This window comes from Carex rostrata, chromosome 11, assembly GCF_964058835.1.
Source record: "Carex rostrata chromosome 11, lpCarRost1.2, whole genome shotgun sequence".
NCBI classification, from domain to species: domain Eukaryota; kingdom Viridiplantae; phylum Streptophyta; class Magnoliopsida; order Poales; family Cyperaceae; genus Carex; species Carex rostrata.
The window spans coordinates 324,631-337,807 of NC_135928.1; the positions used below are offsets into that span (position 1 = coordinate 324,631).

General features: G+C 37.6%; 1 protein-coding gene across 1 annotated transcript; it reads left to right on the forward strand.

Annotated features, from left to right (window-relative positions):
* Positions 1 to 5,643: 5,643 nt before the first annotated feature.
* On the forward strand, positions 5,644 to 11,555 carry LOC144562251 (Pentatricopeptide repeat (PPR) superfamily protein). The gene is made up of 5 exons (XM_078311440.1): positions 5,644 to 5,876; positions 6,317 to 6,391; positions 7,197 to 10,378; positions 10,900 to 10,981; positions 11,110 to 11,555. Exon 3 carries the CDS (start codon positions 7,481 to 7,483, stop codon positions 9,812 to 9,814), a length of 2,334 nt encoding a protein of 777 aa, XP_078167566.1. The 5' UTR covers positions 5,644 to 5,876; positions 6,317 to 6,391; positions 7,197 to 7,480; the 3' UTR covers positions 9,815 to 10,378; positions 10,900 to 10,981; positions 11,110 to 11,555.
* The last annotated feature ends 1,622 nt before the right edge of the window (positions 11,556 to 13,177 follow it).

Consider the following 13,177-nt stretch of genomic DNA (forward strand, 5'->3'; position numbering starts at 1 on the left):
TCGCCACATTCAACGACACCACAGCTTTCGAAGAGGCAGACATTAGTTTCTTCGGTCCTCGTGTTGAATACAATAAAGAACTTGCCGCAGGGCAAGTTTATACCAACATAGACGAACTTGTAAAGAAAATAAATGAGACTCATGTTCACGGCAACTGGGAATGTATACTACACAAAAGGGACCGAACAAGGTTAGTTGTGCTGTGTAAAACTCACCCGCGCTGCGAGTTCCGCCTTTTTGCAACCCCTGTGGGTTCAGGGGAAGCATGGATGATTAAGAAGTGTGAACCACCTCATACATGCAAGTCTGCGTCCACAAGGACAGACCATGCGCAGCTGACGACATCACTAATTGCCGATGCAATTGAGGAGGACATTAAGTTGGATCCATCGATGAGCATCAAGGCGGTGGCTATGACCGTCAGACACAAATACAAATATGTAATCCCAAAATACAACAGGCTGTGGAGAGGTCGTGAACTTGCTATCTGCAGGATATTCGGTAGTTTGAAGGATTCGTATGGCTATCTGGCACCATTGCTCCAGGCCATGGCAAGTACAAATGTCGGCACCGTATATGAGCGATGGCATGGCCCTTTTTTTGATAAAGACGGAGTACTAATAGAGGGAGCTCAACAATTCAAGGGCATAGCATGGGCTTTCGGTGCTTGTATCCAGGCTGTGCCATACATCAGACCCGTTATCAGCATTGATGCATGCTTCATGTCTGGCCGTTACGAGGGGAGGCTACTGATAGCATGCGCATATGATGCTGAGAACCAGCTGTTGCCTTTGGCGTTTGCAATTGTTCATAAAGAGGACGGCGAGAACTGGGGATTCTTTATGCAGTTTTTAAGAAGACGGGTGATTGGGGAAGGGAAGTTTTTCTGCGTGATATCAGACCAGCACAAAGGAATAAAATATGTTTTTGATCGTGAAGATTACGGTTGGTCAACACGTACTGGCCAGTGTGTGCACAGGTTGTGTATGCAACACGTTGCGGAGAACCTTTCCAAGGCAACCGGGGGCGACAAGTGGGTTACTGATACATTTAGATGGAATTGCAGAAAGAAAAAGCCGAGAAGGGTGGTAGAGATGACTAGCAGTTTTGCAAAGGTACATGTATTTCAATTGTTTACATATATTATTGTACTTTAAGAAAACAATTTTTTTTAGTACAATTGTTTACTTACATTATTCTATTTCCTTATTTTTTATGTAGTACATGCCAAAGGCAAATCTCTACTTAATGAAGGTGGGCAAAAATAATCCCCGAGATGTCAACGAAGATCCAGCATACAAGAAAATATATCAATCCCGTGATGGAGGTTGGCGTTGGGGAATTATGACCACCAACGGGTCCGAGTCGCTGAATGCAGTATTCAAGCAGAGCCGGATGTTGCCTGTGGCTGCAGTTGTAGAGGACACATTCTACAAGTTAAATGCCTGGTTTCAGGAACGACGTGCTAAGGCCGCATAATTAATAAGGATGAACCAGTCATTTTCAACAAGGGTGGAGGAGAAACTAAGACGACACAGGGACAAAGGTGCAACTATGACCGTGATCCCGATGGGTAATGATGGAACAGAATTCGAAGTGCAAAATCCAAATGAGTACGTTCCTACCAGCCGTAAACCAGACGGCACTATGGCGTTTGTCAAGAGGGCTTGCAAGTACGTGGTTAAATTCGGAGATGCCAGGGCGGTAACCTGTACATGCCAGGGACCCCAACTAAGTCACATACCATGCAGTCACGTGATGGCGGTATGCCGAGTGAGGAACTACTGCGAGGATCACTATGTTGCTGACATGTACCGTACCGATTACCTTGCTTCCACTTGGGGTGGATCTTTCCATTCTTATCCCGATCAGCACGAGTGGCCTGCATATGTCGGTGATAGAATACTCCCTTCAGAAGGATGGATAAGGAAGGGGAGGAGGAGACACAAACGTGCTATAATGACCATGGACGAGATGGGTGGTAGGAGGCCATCGGGAAATCAGGCTCGCCGTTCCGTTTCTGACAGGCGCAACACAGGTATGTAGCATTTTTCGGAATTCATTTATGATTTTATTATATTACTAACTGAATTGTATTCTTATTTTCAGATGCCATAAACGCGCACAACGAAAGAGAAAATGCTAGAGTTGTTGCTGAAGCAACTGGTAGAACACAACCCCCCCTCCTCCGAGCCAATCATCTAGTAGCCAAGCCTCTACAAGTAATGCCGCACCTGCAGCTCATACCAGTACAACTAGTCGTTTGTTAGGTTTATTGAGACGTCGTGGTAGGGGCAGATAAACTTGCTATTTTGCTTGTGTGAACTTTTTTGTTTATTGTAATATATTTCTGATTGTAGTATTTTTACTATGGGACCGCTGTATTACATTGGCGCGCATATTTTATGTTGTTTGCACTTTACATTTCGTTATTGTAACACAGTTTAATAATACAATTAAAGTTGAACAATATAATTAAAAGCGTAACAATATAATTAAAACCGTTAGATGTTCAATCTATTATAAAATATGCTTGGAGACCAAATTTTACATTTTTTGACATACTCATAATATTTTATTTTTTGACATACACATATACATAAACCCTAAACTTTTTTCACAAAATTATTCAAATCAAAATACTAAGATTTCTCTAAAAAAAAAAAAAAAACACACACACACACATGAGGCGCCCTGCTGTGTGGCGCCTCACTTGTGCTTTGGGCCGCCCCAGGGGGTGGCGCCTCACAGGCTTTTTTGGGCCGCCCGAACCCCAGGCGGTCAGGGCATTTTTTAAAAAAAATTGGGAGCAGGGGCATTTTTAAAATTTTGATTTGTTTTAGGAATATTAATAAAAATCGCCGTTAATTCTCCTCACACAAGAGAGAGTTTCACTTACAGTAGACGGTCAAATAAGGCTTGAGCTACCGCTTTGGACCGGATCGTCCAGTCAATCGGTTGTGTACTCGTGTTATTATTGAATAATTGGAGAATATATACTAGGGCCGATCTTTTATTTTGTAGCATTTGAAAAAAAAAAAATTTAATAAACAAACAGTTGGAAAAACGTGGATTATGTCTGTGTTTCTTTCAAAAATCAATGCTTTCAAAAAATATATGATGTTTCGGAGTAGAACTACGGTGTTTCTAAGTTTACAAGTCCAGCTCATCTCCAAAATTTATTGAATTTGCTTTAAATAACGAATTCAAACCGTTAAAATCTTTTTACCTTATGAGTAATGCGTCTACATGTGAAAAAATTTAAGTTTTGAATTAATTTAGTATAGAGTCAAGTGGTCAAAATTAGAAGGTTTATAAATTAATTTTTATGTCAGCTAAAATTAGGTTGAGAATTGATAAATTACGAAGACGATTTCTATGATTTGGGGGCAATTCAATAGGAAAGAAATATTATTTAGTTTCATGGTTAACTATTTGTAAAAGTAAATCACAGGGAGGGTTAGGGTTAATTGATCTAAAAAGACTTAATCAGTCTTTGCTTGCTAAATGGTGGGTTAGGTTTCAAGATATATAAATTTAGTAAATATTATTTGATAGTCAAGACTTTATCATTAAAAAAAAATGAGAATTATGATCGAATTTGCAGTTTACGAAGGTATGGGCAACAGTCACTATTTCTGATGGTTCTCGACGGTCGAGACTTCAATCGGGATGAATCCAGCGCTCATGGTTCTGTATCGCCGAGCACTACAACTCTCGTGTTGAACACTGGCAGCATTTCTTTGCGGAAGTCGGCTGGCTGGTTTGGGTCCAGCAGGGTTTAGATCCGAATTGATGGGAATTAGAGGCTTTGGCGGCTAGGGTTTGAGGGAGGGGGGGGGGGGGGGTGTGAGTGTGTTTATATAGAGAGAAGACTAGGGTTGTCTTCAGATTTTGGTTTGTTGGATGGGCTTTAATGGACCATAATTAATCAATCTTACTGACTTGGGCTAATGACAAATTATGTTTTCTATAGTTTTAATTTTTATCCTTAAAGATAAAGTTACCTAGACTTATAGGTTCGGAATTTGGGAAAATTTACTACATAATAGTCATAGGATTTTCTGTTACGGTTTCAACCAGACTTATTTCAACTTAATCAGAATTTCCAGTGAGTAGGAATTGTTAAATTAGTCGACATAGGTCTGCAATTTCCGAACAGCACTGTTTACTGATTTTAGAATTTTATGGAGAATTCTACGTTCGGAATTTGAGGTAGGTTTCTAAACAAAAGTTGTATATACTGAAGTTAACTTTTCAGGTATTAAATTTCATTTAATTCCGAATTAATATGAGTGAGCTGCAATTAGAATACTAACAACTATCTGTCTGAAAAATCCAGTTGAAGTTAAATTTAGAAGGTCATCAAAAATAGGATAGTTCAGATCTAGGTTTTAATTATAGGTTTGATTTGTATTTATATCCTAATTGTTGCGGTCAGGTAAGAAAACATTTATTTTAGAAATGTTTGTATCTTTCTACAAGATTTATTATGATATTTTCTATATGGATAACTATGTGTGCAATTCTAACTCAAGGTGTGTATATTAGATTGGTTTCTCATTTGGACTCTTATTTTACAAAGTGCTTAAACTTTCTTTACATTCTAAAATGTACCTAGTCATGATGAAGTGTTACATATATATATTATAATGGAATATGCTAGCATGCTATGCATATCATAGAGCCCCTCCATGCAACGCCTTGGATTTCGACTTTTCAAAATCCTAACGGTCGATCCGAACCGTTCATCTTGTTCTCCATATTAATATGTGTTTGGGGACCAAATTTTACATTTTTTGGAATTTTTTTTACTATTTCTTTAGATTTATTGAAAATCGCTGTTTTTTTATGGTCCAGATTTGCTGAAAACAGCGATTTTCAATAAATCTAAAGAAATAGTAAAAAAATTCCAAAAAATATAAAATTTGGTCCCCAAACACATATTAATATGGAGAACAAGATGAACGGTTCGGATCGACCGTTAGGATTTTGAAAAGTCGAAATCCAAGGCGTTGCATAGAGGTGCTCTATGCTATGCATAGCATGCCAGCATATTCCATATTATAATAATCTCTACGTTCTCTTGTAATTATTTATGTTAATAACTAAAACATTGATGTGACGGGACGTTACATCCTTTCCCCCTTAAAAATAATTTTGTCCGCAAAATTCATATATAAAATTAAAAAGTTGATGTGACGGAACGTTACAATCTTTTATTATTATTATCTAAATTAATTCAATTTTTGTTATTTAAATTCCTCTCATCCCAAATAATTTTGATGAAGTTAATTTTTCTAGATATTTTGATTTTTTTTTTTACACTAATTCGTACTTAGATGCAGTACCTTTCATTTTCTCGCCAAACTGTAGGGTATAATGGATCATGGATCTATAAGTGATGATGGGTCGGGTTGGACTTATATATTAGTATCAGCTTATTAATCCGTTTAGCAGCTGTACGCCGAACTGCCATGTTTACCCTCTCCTGATTCTCCAAAATCGACCAAAGCCCCTGCCAAATAGGCCTGCTAAACGAGTCGGGCCGGGTCATGAACTTTGAGCTGAGTTCAAACTCGGCCCGAACTCGAAATAATTCATCCCTAATCTAACCGAGTCGTTCCGATCCGATCCGATCCGAGCCGCCCATTGAATTGAATTGCGCACCGTCTTCTTCCTCTTCGTTTCCAAGCTGCTCGCCTCTCTCTGCGCACGAGAACCTCCTCCTCTTCTTCGCCTCCTCGGCTCCTCCCCGGATCGCTATCTCTTCTGCTCGCCTCTCTTTGCGCACCGTATCCCTCGTCAGATCGCTATCTCTTCGCCCCATCTTCGCGCACGCCTCGCTATCTCTCTTCAACTGGTCTTTTCAACTGGTAACTCACTAGCTCGTGCTCGATTTTCATGTCTTAGTTTTAACAACTGATAAAAACTCGGATCTTTTGAGCTTAATTAGGAATTTCTACTTGATTTTGAATGCAACCCATTAAGTTATACCGTTAACTGATAGGGTTTCTAATACTATCAGTTTTGCTCTTTTGCTGTTTTAGTTTTCATAACAAGGTTATACCATGATCCTATCAGTTTTGATAGGATTTCTAATTTCTACTTGATTTTGAATGCAACCCATTAAGGTTGTACCATGATCTTTTGAGCTTTATTAGGAAAGTTTTGCTGTTTTAGTTGTCATAACAAGATTCTGGTAATGGAACCAAAAGATCATCGAAACTCTGAAAACCCAACCATCGTTTGATCACACATGCTGGGCATGTTTACTGTTTGCTGATATAATATATTATATGGGTCAAATCAACAGGTGGCTAGAGCTCAAAGCTATGAGGAAAATGGAGCAGCATGCTTGAGTGTTCTTATTGATGAAAAATACTTCCAGGTCTGATTTTTTTTTTCGTATGATGTTTTCTTGAAATTCGTATTAATTTTGTTTAGTTTCTTATAGGAAAATGGTATATTTGCTATGTTGTCATACTAAAAGTAGACGTATATTTCAACTTGCTGTTGTATGTAAACCTTTGCTTTATTGATGTAATCAGTGTGATATGTTGTTATGTGTGCTCATCAGTATGATTCTTCTATATCTAATTTTGATAATCAGCACAAAGACTAACTAAAAGATGTTTATGCTCAACCTATCACGACGAAAGGAAAATTCAAGTAAATTCAAAATCCAACAATTCATGGGCTGCAGTACTCTAGTGGCACATGAAAAAAAAAAAAAAAATTAGGGAACTCTTAATGGATCTGTCTAGCTAGCTGCTCTAACTACTGTTCAAATCTTCCATTGACTAGCTTACATTCCTGCCATGATCATTTTTTTGATGCCCATTAAGGTCATACCAATCAAATGAAGTCTTCTTAATTGCAGAGAGCTTGATACTTCAGCTTCTTTATATTTGTTTTTTTTTCTTGAGTCTGTTTCTCACTGTAGAATCCTGTTGATTGAAATGATTGGTCTCAAAGAACCTCAATTTCTGTCATTATTTCCTTGTTTACTAAATTGGTCTCAAAGAACCTCAATTGAAATGTTTTGTATATGCTGTTTTCCTGGGTTCCACTAAACATAAATCTGAATTACAATCTAACCCTACAATTGGATATTAGTTGTGTGTAGCGGTACAATACTTCTTATCTCTTATAAAAGTTTGATGATAGTTACCTGTTATTTTTTTATATTTCAGTTGTAAGAATTGGCTTCTTTTTACTTCTGAAATTTTCTTCTCAACGACTATTGAAGCTCTCACATTTCATTAGTAGAAAGCTAAGGAAAATTCAAAACTTGGCAGCGAGATTTTCAAAATATTGGGTTCGAGCCTTCGAAATATACACACCTTTGAAATATACTACAATCAATTGGGTTTGAGCCGAGTTCGGGCCGAGCCTAAAGAATCCAATGGACTGAGCCGAGTCGGACTTTACTCATCAAAGTTGGGCTGAGCTGAGTCGGGTTTTAATGAAAGATTGAATGAGCTGGGCTGAGTTTTGGGCGAGTTCCCGCTCATTAGCACCCCTATTGCCAAACCCCATGCCACGCCAGCTCCTCCCAAAACAAGTATCTACATTCATCCAAACCCAAACGAACGTTCTCTTATCGTTCGAAGCCTTCACTGCTTCTCTAACCCCTCACCCAGTCTCCACCTACAGGTCTCTGCTCCAGAACCTCGCCTCTCATGGCGAACTCTGCAATGTCGATACCGTGCTCTCTCACATGCGCCAGCGCCACACTGACCCATCTTCCCACGAGCCAGCCTACGTTGCTGCCATGCGAGCCTACTCACGCGGCGGCCAGTTACAAAACGCAGCTGATGTGTTCGAGAGAATGCCATTTTACGACTGTGAGCCAGGTGTGGTTTCTTACAATGTGATTATGAATGCATTAGTGGATCGTGGATATTTTGATCAGGCGCACAAGGTGTACATGCGCATGCTTGACAGAGGAATCAGAGCAGATACGTGCACGTACACGGTACGCATAAAGGCGTTTTGTCTGACTGGAAGGCCCCACATGGCACTAAGGCTGTTGAGAAATATGCCTGAGAGGGGTTGCGATGTCAGTGCTGTAACCTATTGCACAGTTGCTTGTGGGCTTGTGAATAATGGCTTTACCTCTGATGCACGTGAGGTGTTTGACAAAATGCTTAATGAAGGGTTATTTCCTGATTTAGTGGACTTTAACAAGGTTTTACATGTGCTTTGTAAAAAAGGAGAGGTCTTAGAGAGTTTGAGACTTTTAGCTGTGGTTATGAAATTAGGCTTGCAAATAAATTTGTTCTCGTACAATTTGTTGATTTTGGGTCTTTGTAAAGGGAATAGATTAAACGACGCAGTGAACTTATTAGAAAACATGCATAAGAGTATGACTCCAGATGTAACTACCTACAATACTTTGATTAATGGTTTATGCAAGGAGCTCAGGGTCAGTGAAGCCGTGAAATATTTACCTAAGATGTTTAATTCAGGTTGTTTTCCTGATGTCTTTACATACAATACAATTATTGATGGGTATTGCAAGAAGGGCATGGTTCAAGATGCATGTGAGGTTTTAAAGGATGCGGTTTTTAGAGGGTTTGTACCAGATAATGTGACCTACGGTTCCTTCATTAATGGGTTTTGTGAGGAAGGAGATTTTAAAAGAGCTGTAGAGTTTTTTAACAAGGCTCAAGCTAGTGGGTTTACACCAGATATCTTCATGTACAATTCTCTTATAAAGGGGCTCTCCAAACAAGGCCTTGTATTGCAAGCCTTGGAGGTTCTTCATGAAATGCCTGAAAGCGGGTGCAAACCTGATATCCGCACGTACAACATATTGATCAATGGTTTGTGTAAAATGGGTAATGTTACTGATGCAAAAGTGGTACTGAATGATTGTTTGGTTCATGGGCTTGTACCAGATTTATACACATTTAACACATTAATTGACGGGTATTGCAAGGGACTAATGCTAGACAAGGCTCTCTCTATGGTCAGTGACATGTGGGCACATGGCCTGAAACCCACTGTCGTCACATATAACTCAATTTTAAATGGTTTGTGTAAAGCTGGTAAAATTAATGAGGTAATGGACACATTTGAAGAAATGGTGCCAAGAGGTTGTAACCCTAATACCATTTCATATAATATAATGATAGAGGCACTTTGTAAAGCAAAGAAGATTCCGGAGGCATATGAGATTGTACTGAAGATGAAAAAAGAAGGTTTGAATACTGATGGTATAATTTTTGACACTTTAATTCATGGTGTTTGTAGGACTGACCCAGAAGGTGCATATCAGTTGTACCAGAAATTGAGAGAGCAGAAGTTTTCTCCTTCACTAACTACATATAATTCTTTGATAAATGCTTATTGTAGTAAGTTGAATTTGCCAATGGCTGAGAAAATCTTGACTGAGATGATGCAAAATGGTTTTTATCCCGATGCATATATCTATCGGGTACTAATTGATGGTAGTTGTAAGACTGGCATGACAGACCATGCTTATCAATACTTAATCACAATGGTCGATTCAGGGTTTGTTCCAACTATGGCAACTTTCGGCCAGGTGATAAATAGTTTATGCGCGAATGGGAGAATAGAAGACGCAGTCGGTGTGATTCAAATTATGGTACAAAAAGGGTGGGTACCGGAGATAGTCGATACAATCATGAGTACTGACAAAAGAGAAATTGCGGCACCAAAAATACTAGTGGAAGAGCTTATGAAGAAGGGGCATATAACCTATGGTTCATACGAGGTTTTGCTTGATGGTGTAAGAGATAGCAAGGTAAATAGCAAAAAAAGCAGGTGGTTAAAATGTGTTTGAGCCTTGGTTTCTACATGTGAATGTATGGGGACAACTTAGTTGGAAGGAGTATCACCTTTGTACAGAAACATCAAACAATGATGAATGAAATTATAATACCTTAATTTTGGATGGGATGAGACCTCAGCAATGAACAGTGCATCTCTCTTGGTTACTGTGGATCCGAGATGGACGACTCTGATTGTTTTGAGCTGATGTTCGCTTTCATCACTCTTTACTTGACCACTCTTGACTCCCCAGTTCATTTCTTCAGTGTTACCTGTCCTTCGCCCCCTCTTTCTCTACGCGCCACCTATTTCCTGTCTGCCGCTACGTGTTGCTCTCGCTCCAGTCTCCCGGAGTACAAAATGACCTGAAAGTTACTCCTCACCCTCTCTTCGTGACCTCGAGATCCATTCTACTCCTGCTACTCCTCGCCCTCATTCTACTCCTGCTCCTCTCTTCGTGACCCTGATCGCTTCAGTTCCGCTCCTCTTATCTCATCTGTCGCTACTCGGCTCATAGCCTTCGCTTCTCACTGCGATCAGCGCTTCCCACCTCTGCTGGCTCTGGTTCTTCCCAGTGGTATGATTTCTCACAAATTTGTCAATTATGGATTGAGGATAATTTCATAATTCTTATAGCTAAGTTCAAATAAAGGTTCCGATTCTTATAACCATTAATTGCAGTTATAGCTAGATATTTGGTTTCGTTGTTGTAATTTTTTCCTAGCTTTTTCGTGTTTATTCAAATTTGGTTAAATCAGCAGTAAACAACACAGATTGCAATATTGAACTAGCTGAGCAGAATTAGTTTCTTGTCAATTTGGGGAATAATTTTATAAATTTTAACTAAAGGTTGAGTTTAAATTGAACTGTAATTGGTTCCGTATGTCATGTTCTAAATTTTAGCCATCGCTTAATTGGATAGCTGAGGATTTATAGGAGCAAACAGGGATATGTCGGATTTCTAATTTTGTCTTAATTTGGGTTCAATTACAATTGTGGAGGTTGTGCATTGGCATCTGTCTCCTCAAATCAGGAGATTTTATAAAAAGAAAAAAAAGATTGTGCTATGTTTGATATCTCCATTTATTTATTTTGCAGGGTTGGAGGGCTCCTACATTAACAACACCAGCAACATTAAGCTGGCAACATGATGCACCTAGTTTAATTTCTATTGCAAAGAGTATGTGCTAGTATTTGTTGAAGTCTTAGCCATTTTTGTTGACCTGTTTTTTGTTTTCCATAGCATAATTATCCATTGCAAACATATGCATGCAAATTGTTGAGCCAAATGTATATATAATTGTCCAGGTCAAGAGCAAAATTTTAGCAACATCCGGGCTTGGCGAGGCTTAATTGCACAGGAGAGGATAAATCGAGGCCATTTGCCAATCTGCTGCTAGTGCGTACCAGTAGATATGGGTCCGATCAATTGGAATGGGTCCGATGTTGTTAAATATCCGCATACCAGTACTGATGCTGCTACGTGTGCAGAAATTCATGTTACTGTCAGTACTAGATGAATTGACACGTATAATGAAAGGGAAATCAAAGATTTCAATTTTGACCAAGTAAATTATATTGATGGTGAATCTGGATAGATGTTTTTATCCATATCCTATCTGGCTGGAAGTAAAGAATTTAACTAGAATTGCTTCTGCTTCTATCCTGATTGTTGCTTTATAATTTCTACATTAGCCCACAGCTAGGCGACATTCCAGAAACATCCGAACAAATTTTCCTTGATACCAAACAAACCAGAAATAGATCATTACACGAAGGTTGAAAAACTTGGCCCATACCTAATCCAATGTTCCAATGTTGTAATCCTTGCTGCCTACTGAGAAATAGGTTTTACAAAATAAATATTATTTTCTTACAATAGAAGAGATATGAGTTGATATGCTTTTAGGAAATAATAAATATTGCAAATTGAATCTGATAAGATAATGCTAATTAATGTCCTGTCAGATAATTTTGATATTATGCAATAAGATTTTCATTAAGCTAATGTTAGGTGTTCCTCAAAATGCTCTTAGAAAGAAGGACAGCTATCATGGTAATCCACTAGGGAAGAACCTTTTGAAAGAAAGATGCTATGATATTATAATAATAAAAATCATATCAGTACTCGATTAGAAGGTTGAACATTATCTGAATAGAATATGTTAGATATAATGATTACTAATTCGGGTTTATCCAACCAAATCTTGGGCATATCATGAAGACAGGTGTTTCATACATTAAACGCCAGCACCAAAGCAACTTAACATCTTTCAATTTATGTGGATTATAATGTTACGCAATGTGTTGACACAATTGCTTTAGCTCATCTGTCAACCTATTTGTTTATTACCATGTTAAAAAAAAACCGATTTTTTTATTTATATCCAGAGATTAAATTAAATTTTAAAAAATAATCAAATTGCTGATGAAATTGCAAAATTACCCCAACCGGTTAATGGTTAACCAGATTCAAATCCAAATACCGGGTTAACTATTCACCGGACATTAATTTGAGTCCGGTTAACCATTAACCGGAAATATGATTTTGGTCCGGTTAATGGTTAACCGGTTCCTTGGTCCGGTTAGCCGTTTACTGAAAAGTTGTAAAAGTGGTTTTTTTTTTTCCGCGTGGTTAATAGATTCCGGTTAACCAATAACTGGAAATAGAGTCCGGTTCACAATAAACCGGAAAAAAAACTGCTATATAAACACCTTGACGAAGGAATGAAAGGAAAAAATAACAGAGAGGAGCGCCCTCAAACTAAGAGACGGACGGAAGAAAAGAAGGTAATTTTTTTTATAGTTAATTTGTAAATTATGTAAGTTTTTATTTTTTTTTAAATGTAATTTTTAACTATCGATTTTTGAAATATTTTTAACTATCTATTTTTGTAATTTTTAACTATCGATTATAAATTTGAAATGTGCCCGGTTATTGGTTATAAAATTCGAAAATAGTTTATAAATCTAGAATGATTTATAAATTTCCAAAATAGTTTTGAATATTGCTTTATTAATTTAGAAAATTGAAAAATAGTTTATAATAATTTAGGAAATGGTTTAGATATTGTCTTATTAATTTAAAAAATTCGAAAATAGTTTAGAATATTGTCCTATTAATTAAAAAAAAAAACCAAAATAGTGTATAATATTTTAGAAATTTTCAAAATGATCTAGAATAATATAGAAAATTCTAAAAAGATATAAAATTCTTTTAGGAACCTCTTTTCTTTTCGGATCCCTTATGGAGCTCTGACTGTCTAATCGATCGGCTCTTCGATTCAGGTTATTTTATTTTATTTTTTTTTAATTTTAATTTATATTATAATTAATTAGTTCATTCCAGAATAGTTTTTTTATTTTTTAGTTGTCC

Bases quoted from the DNA above. Each gene is read 5' to 3' on its own strand.
- LOC144562251 (XM_078311440.1), top strand. From the start codon at position 7,481: ATGAGCTGGGCTGAGTTTTGGGCGAGTTCCCGCTCATTAGCACCCCTA.